At 42.6% G+C, this 17467-nt stretch overlaps 1 protein-coding gene across 1 annotated transcript in view; it reads left to right on the plus strand.

Moving 5' to 3' along the window:
- The first annotated feature begins 4930 nt into the window (after positions 1-4930).
- The window catches only part of LOC109387114 (guanylate cyclase soluble subunit beta-2-like), a 78312-nt gene continuing 65775 nt past the window's right edge, over positions 4931-17467 (plus strand). The window contains exon 1 of the mRNA XM_019650829.1: positions 4931-5018. Within this exon, the coding sequence (XP_019506374.1) occupies positions 4952-5018 (67 nt within the window). The 5' untranslated portion in view covers positions 4931-4951. The remainder of the gene's footprint in view (positions 5019-17467) is intronic.

The following is a 17467-nucleotide window of genomic DNA, read 5'->3' on the forward strand; positions in this document are numbered from 1 at the left end:
AGATTAGTTACAGTGTTGAGTAGGAGATGACACCAATGAGCTTTTGCACACTCTGTTACATGAAAATCCTGTGGCCTGTGTTACATGTTGAAATAAGTCTTTTACCATCATTTGGCACTATCATGCACTAGTCATTTGGAAAATATTGGCTTGCTGAGTTATGCAGATCTTATGAATGTTGACATAATACAATATACAATATCAACTCATATTTGTCAATATCACCACAATCTCATCAAAGCCTCTCAGAATTGGGAAGCTAATGAGCTCATAGTAGCAGATGCAAATTTTACAAAAATTCCAATTTTCACTCAAGAACTTGAGTTTTATCATTGACAACAAATTCTGTCAGTTATTTTCTTTAAATGACAAGCAACTTTTCTCTCTCTTTTTTTTTTTAAAGAAAATGTCTGCCAAATATTGAAGTCTGAGTAACGGCTGTTCATCTGTCAGAGATTCTTTGAAACAGAAATGATGTTCCACGCAAAAAAGGGCTAGTTCAGTGAACAAAAACCATCATAAAAGTTATTTTCCTTGAGGTGATCATCGCACTCCTATGTACAGCAGAAATGTTGTATGTGTGGACTTCCCATTTTGTTACACAGATTGTTCAAAAGATGTGTACTCAGGGCCAAGATTTAATAAAGTTGACAATTCTTACTGCTTCATTAAGGGCAATCTGAAGGGAAACTGGCTTTTTTTTTTCTTTTTTAACTACAAGCGTGTATCAGTGAAGAATACAATGTCTACTTAGTACAGATTAGTGCCACGGCCGTGATTCATGTGAAGGCACCAACAGTTTTACCCACCAAGACTTTGGTACAACCATAGCACAAATGTCAAGCCGTACAAAAGGCAAATGATGTCTTAATTTTATTATGAAAATGGTTTAGACCTTATGGACACTGAAAAGCATCTTAGGGACTCCAAGGAGTTCCATGGAACACATATGGAGAATTGCTGGCTGAAGTACCAGCATCTTTCTCAGCAAATCACATCATGCGCTGGCTGGGGAGAGTGGAGGGGAAGTTAGGGGAAGGTCGTACATCAAAATCTCTATGGAAACATTGACCTAACCCAGTACCATTCTTGTAAAGACGAAGAAATGAAGGCACAATGAGATTAGATCCAAGTCATCCAGCTCAACTGTGGTAGAGCCAGGATTCACTCCCAGATCTTTTTACCCACACACAGTGACCATGTATGCCTCTGTCAAGTTAGGTCTCTCACATCTGCTCAATTCTCTTATAAATATCTATCAGGCACCTATTGTGTGCCAGTTACAATGCTAGGTAATCAAGATGTAAAATCAAATGACATTTGCTTGCTCTTTGGGACTCTGAAGTCTAAGAAGCATGTGGACAGGTAAATCAAAGGTTATGTGTGCAGCCAGAACTAAGACAGGTAAATTTGGGGAGACTGAGGAGCTCTGAGGAGGGACGCCTGAATCTGAGTGTGACTCAGATCAACCAACATCAGTGATTCCTAGGTTGAGTTGGAAAGGAAGAACAAAAGTTAGCCAGATAAGAGGGAGTGAAGGCCCTTCCCATGGAAAGAGAATCTGTGGGAAGGTAGTGGGGAAGGAACTGCATGGTTGCAGGAACTTTGAGTAGAGTGGATAAGGGAGATGGCTGGAGGTGAGAGGGGGCAGTGCAGGTGCAAGATTGTGACAACCAGGAAGTCTGGACTTTATAATGGAAGCCTTGGGGAGCTGGAGAAGCCCTCTGGGGGACTGGCTAGAATGACAGTTGGTGCTTCATCTAAATACCAGATGGTCACGACACCAGGACAAGCCCTTCAACTGTCAGGGCCTCACCTTTCCCGACTACACCTTGAGTCACATGGTGACACACAAGTTTGTTATACCTACCAGAAGGGAGCTCTTGAAGGAACAATTAATTGCCCATGACTAGGAACTGATCCATTTTCTTGGCCTGCAACTTGCTACAAACTATTATTTATTTTTCCTGTGGGCTTTATGGCTCTCTCCAGACTTTTAGAAACCAAGACATCAGTTTACTAATGGTGAACAATGTAAGATCTATAATTTTTAATCTGTTGCTTTGCCATATTGAATCTTAGAAAGTGGTCTGAGCAGATTTCCAAACCTGGAGAGTCATCTGAGACAGTAGTTAAAAAATATAGATTTCCAGACACCAGCACCAGAGCCCAGGAATCTGTATGTTTATTTCGCTCCCTAAGTTATTCTGGGACAGGCAGCCTAGTCTTGGTTCCCTGCCCAGATATCTTGGGTATCGTTAGTTAGAATTAACTAAAAAAGAATATACACTTGATGGCTGACTGTTCAGTTAAATATTGATTCATCACATCTCCTGACCATGTGTATATATGACCACCTATGTGGTTGCATTTTTTGTGTTACATGAAATGCACTTCTCTTTGAGTGAGCTGGAAACATCAAACTTTCTTTATTTCCCATATCTGTGGCATTTCCAATTCTCAGTCTCTTCAAACTGTTTTTGATGGTCATTTTTCTTCTCCTCCCTTCTTCTTATCACAGGCTTTGTTACCCCATTAGAAAGGTATCAATTGGTTTATTTTTTTAAATCTTGGTGAACATATTGTTCCAGTAAAGTGGTTTGAATGACTATCTATGCAAGTGTGCACTGACTCTGTGGGAAGTGTTATATGCAAGATCATGGAGATCAATAAACAAGGCTGACAATCCCTGTGTAATCATAACAGTCTGGGCTTGTCTGGCATTCCAGAAATGTGCAACATATATACAAACCAAATAAACATTTGACACTAAAGTATTATCAGTTCAGCTTACAGGAAAGAAGAGGCTGCCAGCCCCAGACAGGGATGAATTGGTGGTCCCACCAGAGGCGTGGTGAGTGCCACAGAGTTTCTTTCCAAGGGTTCTGGAGGTGATATAATCATTCTGGGCCTTCACAACAAATTATGACAACATGTCAAGTTTAAACTTGGGTCTTGCTCATCATGTTTCTATTTTGCTTATAGGCGTAGAAGGAGGACACACATTGTCACACAGTCCCACAGTCCCTGGGGAGATGGGTGGAGGGTGATACCAACATGGCGAGAGCAACTCACTTAAGTGAGTGATGGTGGTTAACAGTGTCTCTTGCCTGCCCTAGGCCCACATCCAGCTTCTCCGAACAGCTGCATCTGATGATGCTTAGAGAGCCCTGTACAGACATGGACCAAAACAGGTAGTCTTGCTAATGGGTCAAACTCAGAGAGCTTCTAGTTTGGTGATGTTCAACTGTGGGGGCAGAACCTCTAGGGCTGTTTCAGAAAACCCAGTGAATGTGGCGGGGAGGGGGACATGGATTTAAAAAGAGGTTGAGCAACAGTGATCTCACCACCAGCTCCCTTATTTTACAGATAAGGAAATTGAGGCCTAGAGAGAGGCAGTGCTTTTCCCTCTGAGCTCATTTGTGTCAAGCATAGGCCTGGAACCACAGTCTCCTGACTCCTAGCCCCACGCCACCTTTCTGTCCTCATCATTACTGCAGCTGCTCTTTGCCTAGGATATTCTTCTCATGTTCTCTGAGCTCTTTCATGTCAGTTACCCTATTTTATCCTCATCAATACTCTTGTCAGAAATGTGGGACAGGTAGTATCACCCCCATTTTACAGTGAGAAAGTTGAATTCCCTAAAGATAAAGGAGTTTGGCCCAGGAGAAAATAAAGACTTAAGAATGAATAAGGATCTTCAGATATTAGAGAGCTTGGTACCTGGAGGTGGGACCAGTCAGATCTGCATTTCCCCATAGGGCAGAACTAGGGCCAATCAGTGAGACTGCAGTGGCAAAACGTAGGAGTCATGTAGGCTTTGAAGCTCAGAGCCCAGATCTTTCACTTGTCAACTGGGTGATTGGCAAGACACTTAACCTCTCTGAGCATCAGTTTCCTCAATAGTAAAAAAGATGGTCAGAAATAATCTGTCATCTTTTGGGTCATAGGAGATGCTCAATAAATAGAAGATGTTAGTAAGGCCCAGAAGCGAGTTTCAGTTGAACCTAAGAAAAAACTTCCTATCAAAGAAAACCGTCTGTATGTGGAATATGCTGCCTTGAAGAGGAGTGAGCTTCTTGTCACTGGAAGCATTCAAGAGGCAACTGGAAGACCAGTAGTCAGAGATCATATAGGGTGGGAAATTGGACAATTAGGGAATTTTGCAATGCTCCCAATTCTGGGATTCTGGGATGTGTCCTGGGATAAAACCAAATGTTCTGTACCCTATTCATCCTCTCCTCTGCCTTGGAGCCTCATCTCTCTCTCTCTCCAGAATGCTCTTCTTTGCCTACCCAGTCCTGGCCCAGCCTCCTTCCTCCTGAAGTGACTGAATTGCTCAGTACAGTTTAATGGTTCACACAAGGATCAAGCCAAGAGTGCAAGCTTTCTAACTCCTAGGTTAAGCCTCTTTTCACCAGGTTTGGTTAGCTGTTGCCAGACCAAAGTTCACCAGTAACTCCTACAACACAGCCAACCCCATTGGAAAACAGTGAGCTCCTCAAGCAGCTACACTGCTTGCTTCAGAGCACAGGGCTCTGCAATTGCTGAGTTCCAAGTTCACTGCCATGTTTAGGTTCTTAACATGTGCCAAGCACAGCACTACTTGCTGGGGGTTCAAAGATAAAAATAAGTCCCAATGCCCATGCTCAAGGAGTCCAGTCTAAGGGGTAAAACCAATAATCTTGACATAAGTTGGGGGAATACATAGCCTACTGCGGGTACTTGAGAAGGAAGCTTTTGGCCCAAACTGAGGTCCAGAGAAGGTTTCTTGGAGGAGTTGACACCCAACGCTCCACTGCTTCCCATTCCTTATGATTGAGAGTGTTTTTGCTACGTTATACCTTGCTGGGTCAATGGAGGTATTCTTGAGAGCAAAGCTCCAGTGGCTGGGGTGTCACTGCACCTTGATTTTTCTTTCAGAGCTTCTGCTGAAGTGCAAGATGCCTTCATGACATACACAGTGTATGATGACATCATCACCCTTAAGCTCATTCAAGAGGCCTGCAAGGTTCTGGGTGAGTATGAAATGGGCTTGTTTTGGTTTCCTAAGGCTGTCGTAAGAAAGTACAATCAATTCTCCTTATTCAGAGTTGTTCTGTTCTATAAAGTCTTCATGAACACTGACTTAGGCAATACTGAGCCATTGTTCTTAGGGGAAATACAGAGCTAGGTTCCCAGGAACCTCTGGTTAAAATATTTTCATCAACTGGTAAATATATAACCTTGTTTTTTGTGTGTGTCTGTTTAAAGACCCCTTACTAATGTATATTGCTATTCAGTAACATTGGGCTTACAGCCAGCAGCACTGTAACTCATGCCCAAGTGAAGTTTATCTAAGGCACATATTTTCTCTGTAAGGCACGTCACAACCTTTTTGCACTGAAAAACACTAGACAGCACTTCAGCACCACATTTCGGGGCATTTGAAACAGCAGAGTCACCAACAGAAAGTACAAAAATGCAAAAATGTAGCACTAAATAGATTGCAGAAAGGACACCTGTTTATAGTGTGAGAACTGAAATGGGAATGCCAAGCGTCGCCTTGTCTGATTATAGCTAGAAACGTGTGTTGGGCAGCTCAGATTTTTCTGTTTTGCACATGACCATGAATGACTATGAAAGCTCTGTGAGTATTGATTTGGGGGCTGCAAATAAATTCTAGCAGGTAGGTAAATTTGCACATCCAGAATCTGAAAATAATGAGGATCGATTGTACCGCTAACTGGGTGGCTTAAAACAATAGACATTTATTCTCTCATAGTTCAGGGGACTAGAAGTCCAAAATCAAGTTGCTGGCAGGGCCATGCTCCCCCTGAAGGCTCTAGGGAAGAATCTTTCCTCTTCCAGGCTCTGGAGTTCCCAGTTATTCCTTGTGCAGCATAACTCCAACCTCTGCTTCCTTCTTCACATGTTCGTCTTCTTCCTGTGTGTCTATGTTCCTATGTCCAAGTTCTCCTCTTCTTATAAACACCTCAGTTATATTGGATTTAGGACTCATTCTAATCAAGTATGACCTAATCTTAACTTGATTACATCTACCAAGACCCAATTTCCAAATAAGGTCACGTTCATGGGTTCTGAGTGGTCATGAATTTTTGAGGGACACTATTTAACCCATTACAGGGCTCATATTTGAATAGCCTGAGATTTCTTATGGACAAAAATTATGGTTGTCACTGAGTTTCATCATCTGCACCACCATTATGTTTGGCCTTGATGTTGGCTTTGACAGGTGTTGCAATACCTTTGAAATGGACAGTCATGATTGCCTCTGGGTGACAGGAGGAACAGCATTGAGGATCTTGTTATGCCAGCCACACTCATGTTTACTTGAAAATGGACATGGTATGTTCTGTAGGGTGCTGAGGTCCTTTCTCCCCATCTGCACAGCCATGGAATACCTTCTCATCTGCCTAGACACTAAAATGCCATTGACAGGGTTATAACTGGAGAGGGAGGGAAACCATGTGCGGATAATCCTACTTACAATGAACATTTAATACCAGGATGATTTGTCCCATGGATGTAGCAACAAAAGATTGTTTATTATATTAACTTGCCCACTTCCTAGGCTCTGAGGAGGAAGAGGAACAGGACAAAGAGAGAGTTTAGCTCTGCCTCCTTCTAGTTTAATGACCAAGGACAAGTTATTGGCTCAATCCAAGGTTTCTCGTTGTCAAATGAGAATAATATCTACCCTTCAGAGTTGTTTTGAGGGTTATATGAGGTAATGTATGTGCACATATCAAATGTGTATCTGGCTCTGAAAAATAGTTTCTTCCTTTCCTCTGTATTAATTTCCTAGGGCCGCCATAACAAAGTGCCACAAATTGGGTGGCTTCAAACAACAGAAATTTATTTTCTCACAGTTGTGGGGGCCAGAAGTACAAAATCAAGGTGTCAGTAGGGTGAATTCCTTCCGGAAGCTCTGAGGGAGAACCCATCTCATGACTTTCTCCTGGGGTCTAGTGGTAGCTGGCAGTCCTTGGCTTATAGCTGCATCATTCCCGTCTCTGCCTCTGTCTTCACATAACCTTCCCTGGGTGTCTTCACACAGCCTTCTTATAAGGACACGCCATTGGTTTTAGAGCCTACCTTAATCCAGTATGACCTTATTTTCATTTAACTAGTTTAGATCTGCAAAGTCCCCATTTCCAAATAAGTTGACTTTTGGAGGCTCCAGGTGGACATGGATTCTGGGGGGACACTATTCAGCCTAGCACATCCTCCTTTCCTTTATCCTTCCTTCTCACCAGCACTGAGCACATAGTGAGCTGGAAAGGAAGGAGGGGTGGGCAGCCTCGGTGTCCCGGGATCTAGGGGACTGTGTGCAGGAAGCAGGGGAAGCCCCCTGGCACTGCCAGGCTCTTTGACAACATGCCTCTTTCACTGCCAGTGGAACTTCCTTTGTTCATGCCTCACAGGCAGCATGGCTTTGGGTCACAGTGAGACAGTATTTAGGGATAATTGCGGGTGAACACTGCATCAACATCCTCACCTGGTACCTGAGACCCTGGGGCAGAGATGTTGGAAGTGTAGGTGAGATCTGGAAGCTCAGAGCCTTTGAAATCGTTCCTGTGTGGCCTGTAGAGAGAGGATCAGGTAGCAGGGGCCGTGGTTTCCAGTTGGTTTTCTGGTTTCTGTGAGAGCCCACCAAATTGGCCTGCTGTCCTCAGGAGCTCTTCCTGAAGCAGTTATGGTTAAAGCCAGCGTAGGCATACAATAACCAGCCCACCAGGTGTCCTTGAGAACACACCAGGGCAGCCTGCTAATGCTAAGCCTGCAGGGCCAGGTAGCTTTTCCAGAATACAGCAGTGAGGTGTAATGTTTCTGTGTCAGGTGAGGCATAGAACTTATTTCCCTTGATTCTCAGAAGAATCCCCTGATTTAAAAAAAAAATTCAGCAGAGGTGATCCCATGCACCTGGATCTGATAGAAAAGAGGCTTTCCCTTTGATTTTCACATGGCAGTTGGACTGACACCCGCATCTTTTCTCATGTTCCTGGTCATCTCCTGGAGGCAGAAAACCTTCCAGGCATCTGTGTCTGGGAGAAGCCCCAAGTCCCTGCAAAGCCTGGAGGGGGAAGCCTTTGAGGCTTAGGGAGCTGGCCGTGTGTGATCAGCAGGTCTGCTCTAGCAAAGGGTGCTCACCTGCTGCCCCTCGTTCATATGGCCACTCTGATCTGTCTTGGAGCCACAGAGTCAAGCAGGGGCCAGAGGTGCTATCGAGGACTGGCAGGGTGATGGCGATTGGAGCGAGGAGGAGTCTGGGGCACCAGCTGGCTATTAACTTCCAACCAGAGGTACATTCCCTCCTGGTCACTCAGCACCTGCAGCTCCTGAGAGAACTAGACAAGCTCATGTCTGAGACCAGAAATAAGGTGCAGGGAGTGAAACGTTTGTTTGTTCCTTCAGCTCCCCGAACTCGGGCGCTGAGAGCAGCAACACTTCCCAATGCCTTCTAAAGCTGGTGTGACCCTCTGAGGGAGGACACAGGGCTCATAGCCTCCCAATAATCACAGGTGGGCACCCCCTGCCCACTACCCCTTTCAAGAACCTCCCAGAGAGAGTTTCCAGGAAAAAGCTGGGCTAGGACCTAGGGAGTGTCAGTGGTACTGGCAAGCCCCACTCTTTCCCTGTCCAGCATATTTGGGGGTGCTCCCAGACCCCTTTGCTGCCCTGTGATTGATGCCGGGGGTGGAGGGTGGGTTTGTGTGGAGCCGGGGCTATCAAGCAGCAGGTAGAGTGGGGATTTTATGCAGGAGCCGGACCCCAGGTGTGTGTGCTTCATAGCGCTGCAGCGCCCCCAGTTCTGGACCCAGCTGAGCTCCTAAGTAACAGCCTTCCTGCTTCACATGTAGCAGTATCGCGGCAATACCTCTCGGCCTTCTGGATTAACAGACCTGCCAGAGATAATGTGGTTTATTTTCTTAAACATCACTTTTTTTTTTAATTTTGTTGGGGAACAACGTGTTTTTTCCAGGACCCATCAGCTCCAAGTCAAGTTGTTGTCCTTCAATCTTAGTTGTGGAGGGCGCAGCTCAGCTCCAAGTCCAGTCGCTGTTTTTTCAATTTAGTTGCGGGGGCCGCAGCCCACCATCCCATGCAGGGCCTAACCGGCAGCTTTGTTGTTCAGAGCATGCGCTCTAACCAACTGAGCAATCCGGCCGCCCAAATATCACTTTTTAAACCTTTAAAATATGCAATTATGTTGTTAAATGTGCTTTTTAATATCAAACAGGCAGACCCCGTGGCCCCTCCCTTATTCTAATTTGCATACCCCACATGAGCAGGGCCTAGAGGCTGCCCCTCCGTGGACAGCTCTGCGGGCCTGGGTTTTGAGTGCGAGCTGCTGGACCACAGGCAAGTCTGAGTGTCTACAATCGTCTCCTTTCTTCCAGGAGAGTAGGAAGGACATCTGGTGACTTTCCCTCCACACAAGGAATAAAAATCTTTAGGTGGGAATTCTGTGCTGGGAGGTGACGACTGAGACTTGACCTGAAAAGCTAGAGATTTGACAGAGTTTAGAAAATAAAAGAGCAAAAAAGCTTGGACTGGGTGGTGGAATGAAGCCCACCTTCAGTCTTGTCTTGATTTTATTTCAAAGGATCTCAGCAGCACGGAGCTGTAGTGGTTACATCCTGTCCTCCGCCAAAGGGCATCTTGTCATTCTGAAATGAACGCGAGGGGTTGGATTCTGCTCTGTCGTGCCAGCTGTGTGACCTTGGGCCAGGGACAGAATTTCACTGAGAGTTGATCTCCTTCTCAAAGAGAAATAACACCCCAAAATGTCATGGGAAAGAATGAATTAAATCAGATAACAAATATAAGGCACTTAGCAACATGCAGGTCACATAGCAAGTACTGAGCAAATGTGAACTCAGCTGGTGGATCTGAAGGGGAGGCAGAGACATTTCTGTGTTTTGTACCTGTGGCTGTTGTCCCTTAAAAGTAGAGACAAGGTTTGACATTCACCTTGAATGACTGTGCTACAAAATAATGTTCTGAACGCTCTGAGTAATAGTCAGAAAACTACATATAGCCCATGAGCCAAATTTGGCCCCCTGTCTACTTATTTTTGTAAATAAAATGTTATTGGAACACAGCTATGTGTATCGTCTGTGGCTGTTTTTGCACTAGAATGGAGTAGTAGTTGTGATAGAGACCATATGACTGTAAGCCTGAAAATATGTACTATCTTCTCTTTACCAAAAAATGTTGCGGCATCCCATGCTTAGAATGGATCTAATAACACACTGATCTTTTTCAAGATTTTAAAAACCTCATTTTACTTAAGAACTATTATGAACTGAATTATGTCCCCCTGCGCCCCCCCCCCACACACACACACATAGTCATACATTGAAACCCTACCCCTCAATATGATAGTATTTGGAGATGAGGCCTTTGGGAGATAATTAGGTTTAGATGAGGGTGGGGCCCTTATGACAGGATTAGTGCCCTTATAGGCAGACACACCACAGAGCTAGTGCTCTCTCCCCACACCCCCTACCCCAGAAACCATGTGAGGACACAGTGAGAAGCCAGGAGGAGAACTCTCACTAGACTTCCTGACCACGCTGGCACCTTAATCTTGCACTTTAGCCTTCAGAATTGTGAGAAAAGAAATTCCTGTTTTTAAGCCCCCAGTCTACAGTTTTGCTATGGCAGCCTGAGCAGACTTGTACAGAAACTCTAGTTAGTTTTTAGATGTCCAGAAAGAAATACTACATATGTCTAATATCATGCCCAGGTCATTTTTGTAACTGTGTGATTGTGAACACTGTGGTGTGGAGGTACCTTTAGCAGAGAGATGCCATCACACACCTGCCCTAATGCATTCACAGATCTAAACCAACCAATACAGACAGAGGCAGCAATGAGTTTATAGATTAGTGAGGTGGGCTGACTCACATTACCTTTCTGCCAAAAGCCAAAGCATATCACTGTGATTTTTCTGTCTAGCTTTGAAAATCACAAGGGTATTTTCTTTTTTTAAAAAATATAGTTTATTGGGGTGACAATGGTTAGTAAAATTACATAGGTTTCAAGTGTACATTTCTATAATACATCATCTATATGCCACATTCTGTGCTCACCACCCAGAGTCAGTTCTCCTTCCATCACCATATATTTGACCCCCTTTACCCTCTTCTACCACCCTCCCCCCTTACCCTCTGGTAACCACTAAACCATTGTCTGTGTCTATGAGTTTTTGTTTCTTTATTTGTTTGTCTTGTTCCTTTGTTGCTTTCAGTTTTATATCCTACATCTAAGTGAAATCATACGGTTCTCAACTTTTTCTGTCTGACTTATTTCACTTAGCATAATAATTTCAAGGTCCATCCATGCTGTTGCAAATGGCAGTATTTCATCTTTTCTTATGGCAGAGTAGTATTCCATTGTGTATATATACCACATCTTCTTTATGCAATCATCTATCGAAGGACACTTTGGTTGTTTCCATGTGTTGGCCACTGTAAATAACGCTCCGATGAATATTGGAATACATATGTCTTTATGGACAAATGTTTTCAGATTTTTTGGGTAGATACCTAGGAGAGGGATTGCTGGATCATATGGTTATTCTATTCTTAACTTTTTGAGAGACCTCCACACTGCCTTCCATAGCGGCTGCACCAATCTACATTCCTGCCAACAATTGTATGAGGGTTCCTTTTCTCCCCAGCCTCTCCAACATTTGTTATTATTTGTCTTGTTGATGACAGTCATTCTAACAGGTGTGAGGTAATATCTCATTGTGGTTTTGATTTGCATTTCCCTAGTAGCTAGTGAAGTTGAGAATTTTTTCATACATCTGTTGGCTGTTTGTATGTTTTCTTGGGAGAAGTTTCTGTTCAGGTCCTCTGCCCATTTTTTTAAATTGAATTGTTTGCCTTTTTGTTGTTGAGTTGTATGAGTTCCTTATATATTTTGGGTATTAACCCTTATCAGAGGCATTGTTTGCAAATATCTTCTCCCATTAGGTTAGTTGCTTCTTTGTTTTGTTTATGGTTTCTTTTGCTGTGCAGAAGATTTTTAGTTTGATATAACCCCATTCATTTATTTTAGCTTTTACTCCCCTTGCCTTTGAGGTAAAATTCATAAAATCCTCTTTGAACTTCAAAGTCCATAAGTTTAGTACCTATGCTTTCTTCTATGCAGTTTATTGTTTTAGGTCTTATGTTTAGGTCTTTGATCCATTTTGAGTTAATTCTGGTACATGGTGACAGATAGCANTTAGTATCTTGTGAGAAGATACTTTCATATACATATGAAAGACTATATAAATACCTTGTTGCTTCTCAAACTCCTTCTTCCCTAGTTTTAATATTCATTGGTGATTCTTGCCTGAATCAATAATTCTGATGGTGGTCAAATGGCGATTTTTCTAATTATGCCATTTCTTTTACTTTGACTAGTGGGATTTCTACTATAAGGAAGAATTTTCCCCTTTCCTCCATTTATTTATTTATATCAATGTGAACTCTTGATTCTTGTTTTTTAAAATAGGTTGAAATCCTTTACTTCCACTATTTATTTTTATAATCAAATTCTCTGAGATTTAGTGAGTAGGAGCTTCTCCAAGCTGGCCCTTGTATCCTTTTAATATGTCCCAATCACTCTTTGGTCACTTTTTGACTTTCTAGAATGACAAGATGTTATAAACTTATCCTTTCCCTGCCCTAGCCCTGATATTTGCCATTTCTCCAAGGAACCCTGAAAACACACACACACACACACACACACACACACACACACACGTCTATCTATCTATCTATCTATCTATCTATCTATCTATCTATCTATCTACCATCTCCCATGAGTCAGAGAGAACAAAGCCCTGCCAGACTGAAGTTTGAAGGAAGGACATTAAGGACATTTCATCGTTTAACAAAATATGCTGGTCAGTTAAGACTACTTTCTCCCTTAGACAAAGAAAAAAAGCACACTCAGTCACCACCAGTTAGTGTTTTGCCTTCCAAGTGGGCCCCAGAACGCCATTTCCTACCTTAACCATCGTTGGGACTTTTCCAGACTACTCTGCCACTGCACAGCTCTGTGCTTTCTAATTAGCATAATTCAGGCTGGGACCAGATGGCAGGTTGAGCATTGCATAAGGAATTGTTCTGTGTATGAATAAGTGCCTACTTAGTGTGTAAGTGGGTTATTAGTGATCTGAAGTGACAACACACAACAGCCATTTGGCACAGCTGTGTCAGTCTCGACTTTGCTTCCTAAGAAACCGATAGTAAAACGCTTTTCAACAGTTAGTTATCCGCAAATGCCAACAAGCACCTACCTCTTTAAAAATAAGAGGAACAATGTAGCACTTACAAAGAGCTGAAATCAGGCATTAGAATATTTGATCTTTACTATGACCCTCTGAGGTGGGATAAGTGACCCAGGCCATGTGATCAAACTGAAAATGGAAACAAACTCAGGTGTCCTGACTCAGAGGCTGGGGGGATGGTGCCGAAGCCTACAGACTGGAGGAGCAGCTGACGGGGGGTTAGGGGGTGGGGGTGGGGGTATGAGGTCTCTAGCAAGGAAGGGCTTTGGAATCAGACAGACCTGCATGAGCCCCCTGGCTGTAGGATCTCCTAATAATGTCACCTGGAGCATGTTTCCCGTCGGTAAAACAGCAGTGATACCTACAGCACCTACCTCAGAGAGTTGTCCAAAAGATTGAATCTGATAATGTGAGCTAAGCACCTAACACGGAGTGGGTACTCAACAAAGTAGTCCCTTCACCTGTCCCCTTCTCAACCCCGCCAGTAGATTTCTGTCCCTGTGCTTTGGTCCATGGTTGGGCTGACTTCTCTGTTCCGAAGTTTGCCGGGAAGCAGGCAGCTTATCTACCAGGCTTAAGTGAGACAGTCTCATCATGGCAGAGGCCCTCATACCTGAGCTGCCTTACTCATTTCTGACCATCTATGTCCTGATAAACTTATTGCTACACCTGGAACCCAACCCTCTCAATTTAGACTCCTTGCAACCTCTGGTATCAACATGGATTGCTGTTCCTCTCCTCTTCTTAAACTCCTTTCCTATTCACAAAAGATTTCCCCATCCATTATCTCATGTCTGGCTTAAGTGATACCATTTGAGAAGGAGAGTACTCTAGATGAATGGCTTTCTTCAGATACTGAAGCTTATTTCTTTGGATACTAAAGCTTTGGGGGGTGGGGAGGAAACCCACTTCCAATGGAAAATTTTCTAAAATGTACAGCATACACTTCCCTGTCTTGTAGAAGAGCACATGCTTTTCTGGGTGCCAGAGGTGGGTCACCATGAGGAATAGTACTTGCCGCCTGTGTGATCTGGGTGATGGGAGGTGGGCAGGGGTCTTGGGAAGTCCAGTCCCGAGTGGACCTTTGGCCCAGGAGGCCCGGCACAGGCAGCTGTGGCTCTGACATTCCTCTGCCAGCCTGCCCTCACTCAGGGTTTAGCAGTTATCTTTTCCTGCCCTGGGCAGCCCACCTCTGCTCTTTCCAGTCGCTGGAACTGTCACCAAGCAAGAAGTAAACATTTCCTGGTGACACTGATGAGCCAAGCTTGTTAAGTCAGGAACTCTGAGTTTATACATCATTCCAATTGAAAACCTTCTTGGAAGTTTCCATACCTCTCCAGGGATGCCAAGTGTAGACACTTAGTGGCAGGGATTTTCCTGTCAACAAAGAAATCTCCTATTTTTTAAAAAAACAAATACTTTTTAATAGAATGTTTCACACAAACACTAAAGTAGAAGGAATCGTGTATTGAAGCCCATGTATCCTTGCCCCAGTTTAATAATAAAAAATATTAACATTTTGCCAATCTTGTTTCATCTCTCTGGTCCCTCCACCCTTTTTTCCAGTTTTGTTTTTGCTGGAAAGTCTTAAAGCAAATCTCAGGTTTCCCCTAATTTTACTCCTAAATATTTCAGTATGAGTCTCTAATAAGATAAAGACATTTAAAAACATAATCATAATGCCCTGATTATACCTAACAAAATTCATCACATTGCAGAGGGCCAGGACCCAGCGTATCTCAGTTGGCTATGGATAAATGTGGTCTTTGTGGTCTTATTATATTAGATTTCCTAAGGTCTTTTCAGGACAACCAGAAAAAAAATTTCACTTTGACATAATTTTGAACTCACAGGTTTATAAGAATAGTACAAAGAATTCCCATATACTCTTCATCTATATTCCCCAAATATTAATATTTTACCATATATCCTTGTCTCTATATCTATACCTATAATACTTTTTCTGACTTGGTAGTATATGCAGACATGATGTCTCTTTATCCCTAAAAATTCTCTTACATAACTGCAGTATATCTCTCCAATTAGGGACATAGACATTGGTATAGTGCTATTATCTAATCTACAGACTTCATTGAAATTTTTCTAGCTGTCCCATTGATGTCCTTTAGAACAAAAGAAAACCCTGGATCATGTCATTTGTCATGTTTCTTCGATCTTCCGTAGTCTGGAACAGTCTCTGCGTCTTTCTTTGTGTTTTATAATACTGATATCTTTGGAAAATTCTGGTCAGCTATTTTGTAGAATGCCCTTCAATTCAGGATTATGTGATATTTCCTCCTGATTTGATTCAGTTTATGCTGTCATGGCAAGAAGACCACAGAAGTGATGTTTTGCCCTTTTCAGTTCAGCATATCAGGAGGCATATTTATGTCAAATTTGTCGCATTATTGGTGTTAATTTTGATCACTTGGTTAAGGTGGCATCTGTCACAGTTCTCTGTTGTAAAGATACTCTTTTCCCCTTTGTAATTAGTATCTTGTGAGAAGATACTTTCATATACATATGAAAGACTATATAAATACCTTGTTGCTTCTCAAACTCCTTCTTCCCTAGTTTTAATATTCATTGGTGATTCTTGCCTGAATCAATAATTCTGATGGTGGTCAAATGGCGATTTTTCTAATTATGCCATTTCTTTTACTTTGACTAGTGGGATTTCTACTATAAGGAAGAATTTTCCCCTTTCCTCCATTTATTTATTTATATCAATGTGAACTCTTGATTCTTGTTTTTTAAAATAGGTTGAAATCCTTTACTTCCACTATTTATTTTTATAATCAAATTCTCTGAGATTTAGTGAGTAGGAGCTTCTCCAAGCTGGCCCTTGTATCCTTTTAATATGTCCCAATCACTCTTTGGTCACTTTTTGACTTTCTAGAATGACAAGATGTTATAAACTTATCCTTTCCCTGCCCTAGCCCTGATATTTGCCATTTCTCCAAGGAACCCTGAAAACACACACACACACACACACACACACACATCTATTTATCTATCTATCTATCTATCTATCTACCTATCTATCTGTCTATCTTTCTATCTCTATCCATTTATCTATCTAAAACCATGATCAGTCTTACAGTTTTCTTAATATAGGATTGCTAATCTACACCACAGGTTTCATTCTGTTCTTTCCATAACTAACTTTATTCTCACACAGTGAGAAACCTGGTTCCCACTATTCACAATATATTTATTTATATACTTAATCCTCGAATGTTCAGAAAGTTGTTTCAGAATTGCTAACCCACACCATTGTGAAAAGGAAGCCTGCTAACTACAATTAAATATTTGGTTTTTTAAAAAGATTGTATTGGGAATTGGAGGAAGGGAACAGACAAGTTGCTGTCTTTTTGTTCTTCAGTCTAGTTGTGGAGGTTATCACTTCACTGGTAGTATTATGGCACTGCACGTGTTGGTATTATCATTGCACTCTTCCCAGGGGAGGCAGTCACTCACTGGCCGTTGGACAACTGCTCACGGTGGCTCACGGCAGCTCACAAAAGCTCAACAAAGCTTACGCCTGCTGCTGGCCAGCCCCACTGAAGCCTACACAGTCGCCGGTGACTCATGGCAGCCCAGCTCCAGGTCGAGCTGTTGTTCACCATCTTTGCTGTAGAGGGGAGTGTCACCGGCCCTCATGTGGTATCTGAATTGGGGCCTTGCTGCTCAGAGCTGGTGTCCCAAGCCAACTCCTAACCAACACACCACTCGACTATCCCAAATATTTGTTTGAAGTTCTTTTTTGTCTTTAGCATGAAGACAAAGCATTCAAAATACTATGTTCAAATGTTAGTGGGTTAATTTTTTTCTTGGGTAATTAGGTCGTTTCAAACTGTTCTGAATGTTGTTCTGTTAATCTGTGTGTGTGTGTATTCCATCTTACGGCATTCCCTATCCTTATTGATCTAAGTTATTTTCTGTAAGTATATGAGATATTAACATGATACTCTAAACCAGAACTGTTCAAAAAGCTATGCTCAGCACAGTGTCAGTCCCCTGCCCCAGTCCACAATTTTTCTAAACTTTTCACCTCATTCCCACCAGTGTCTTGTAGGTAACCAGTATCAATAGCCCCTGGTTTATCCTTCTGGTGTTTAATTTTGTACAAATAAACAGATAGATTCCAATTTTCTTATTCCCCTTATT

The sequence above is a fragment of the Hipposideros armiger genome, unplaced genomic scaffold (genome assembly GCF_001890085.2).
Source record: "Hipposideros armiger isolate ML-2016 unplaced genomic scaffold, ASM189008v1 scaffold_148, whole genome shotgun sequence".
Lineage (NCBI taxonomy): Eukaryota > Metazoa > Chordata > Mammalia > Chiroptera > Hipposideridae > Hipposideros > Hipposideros armiger.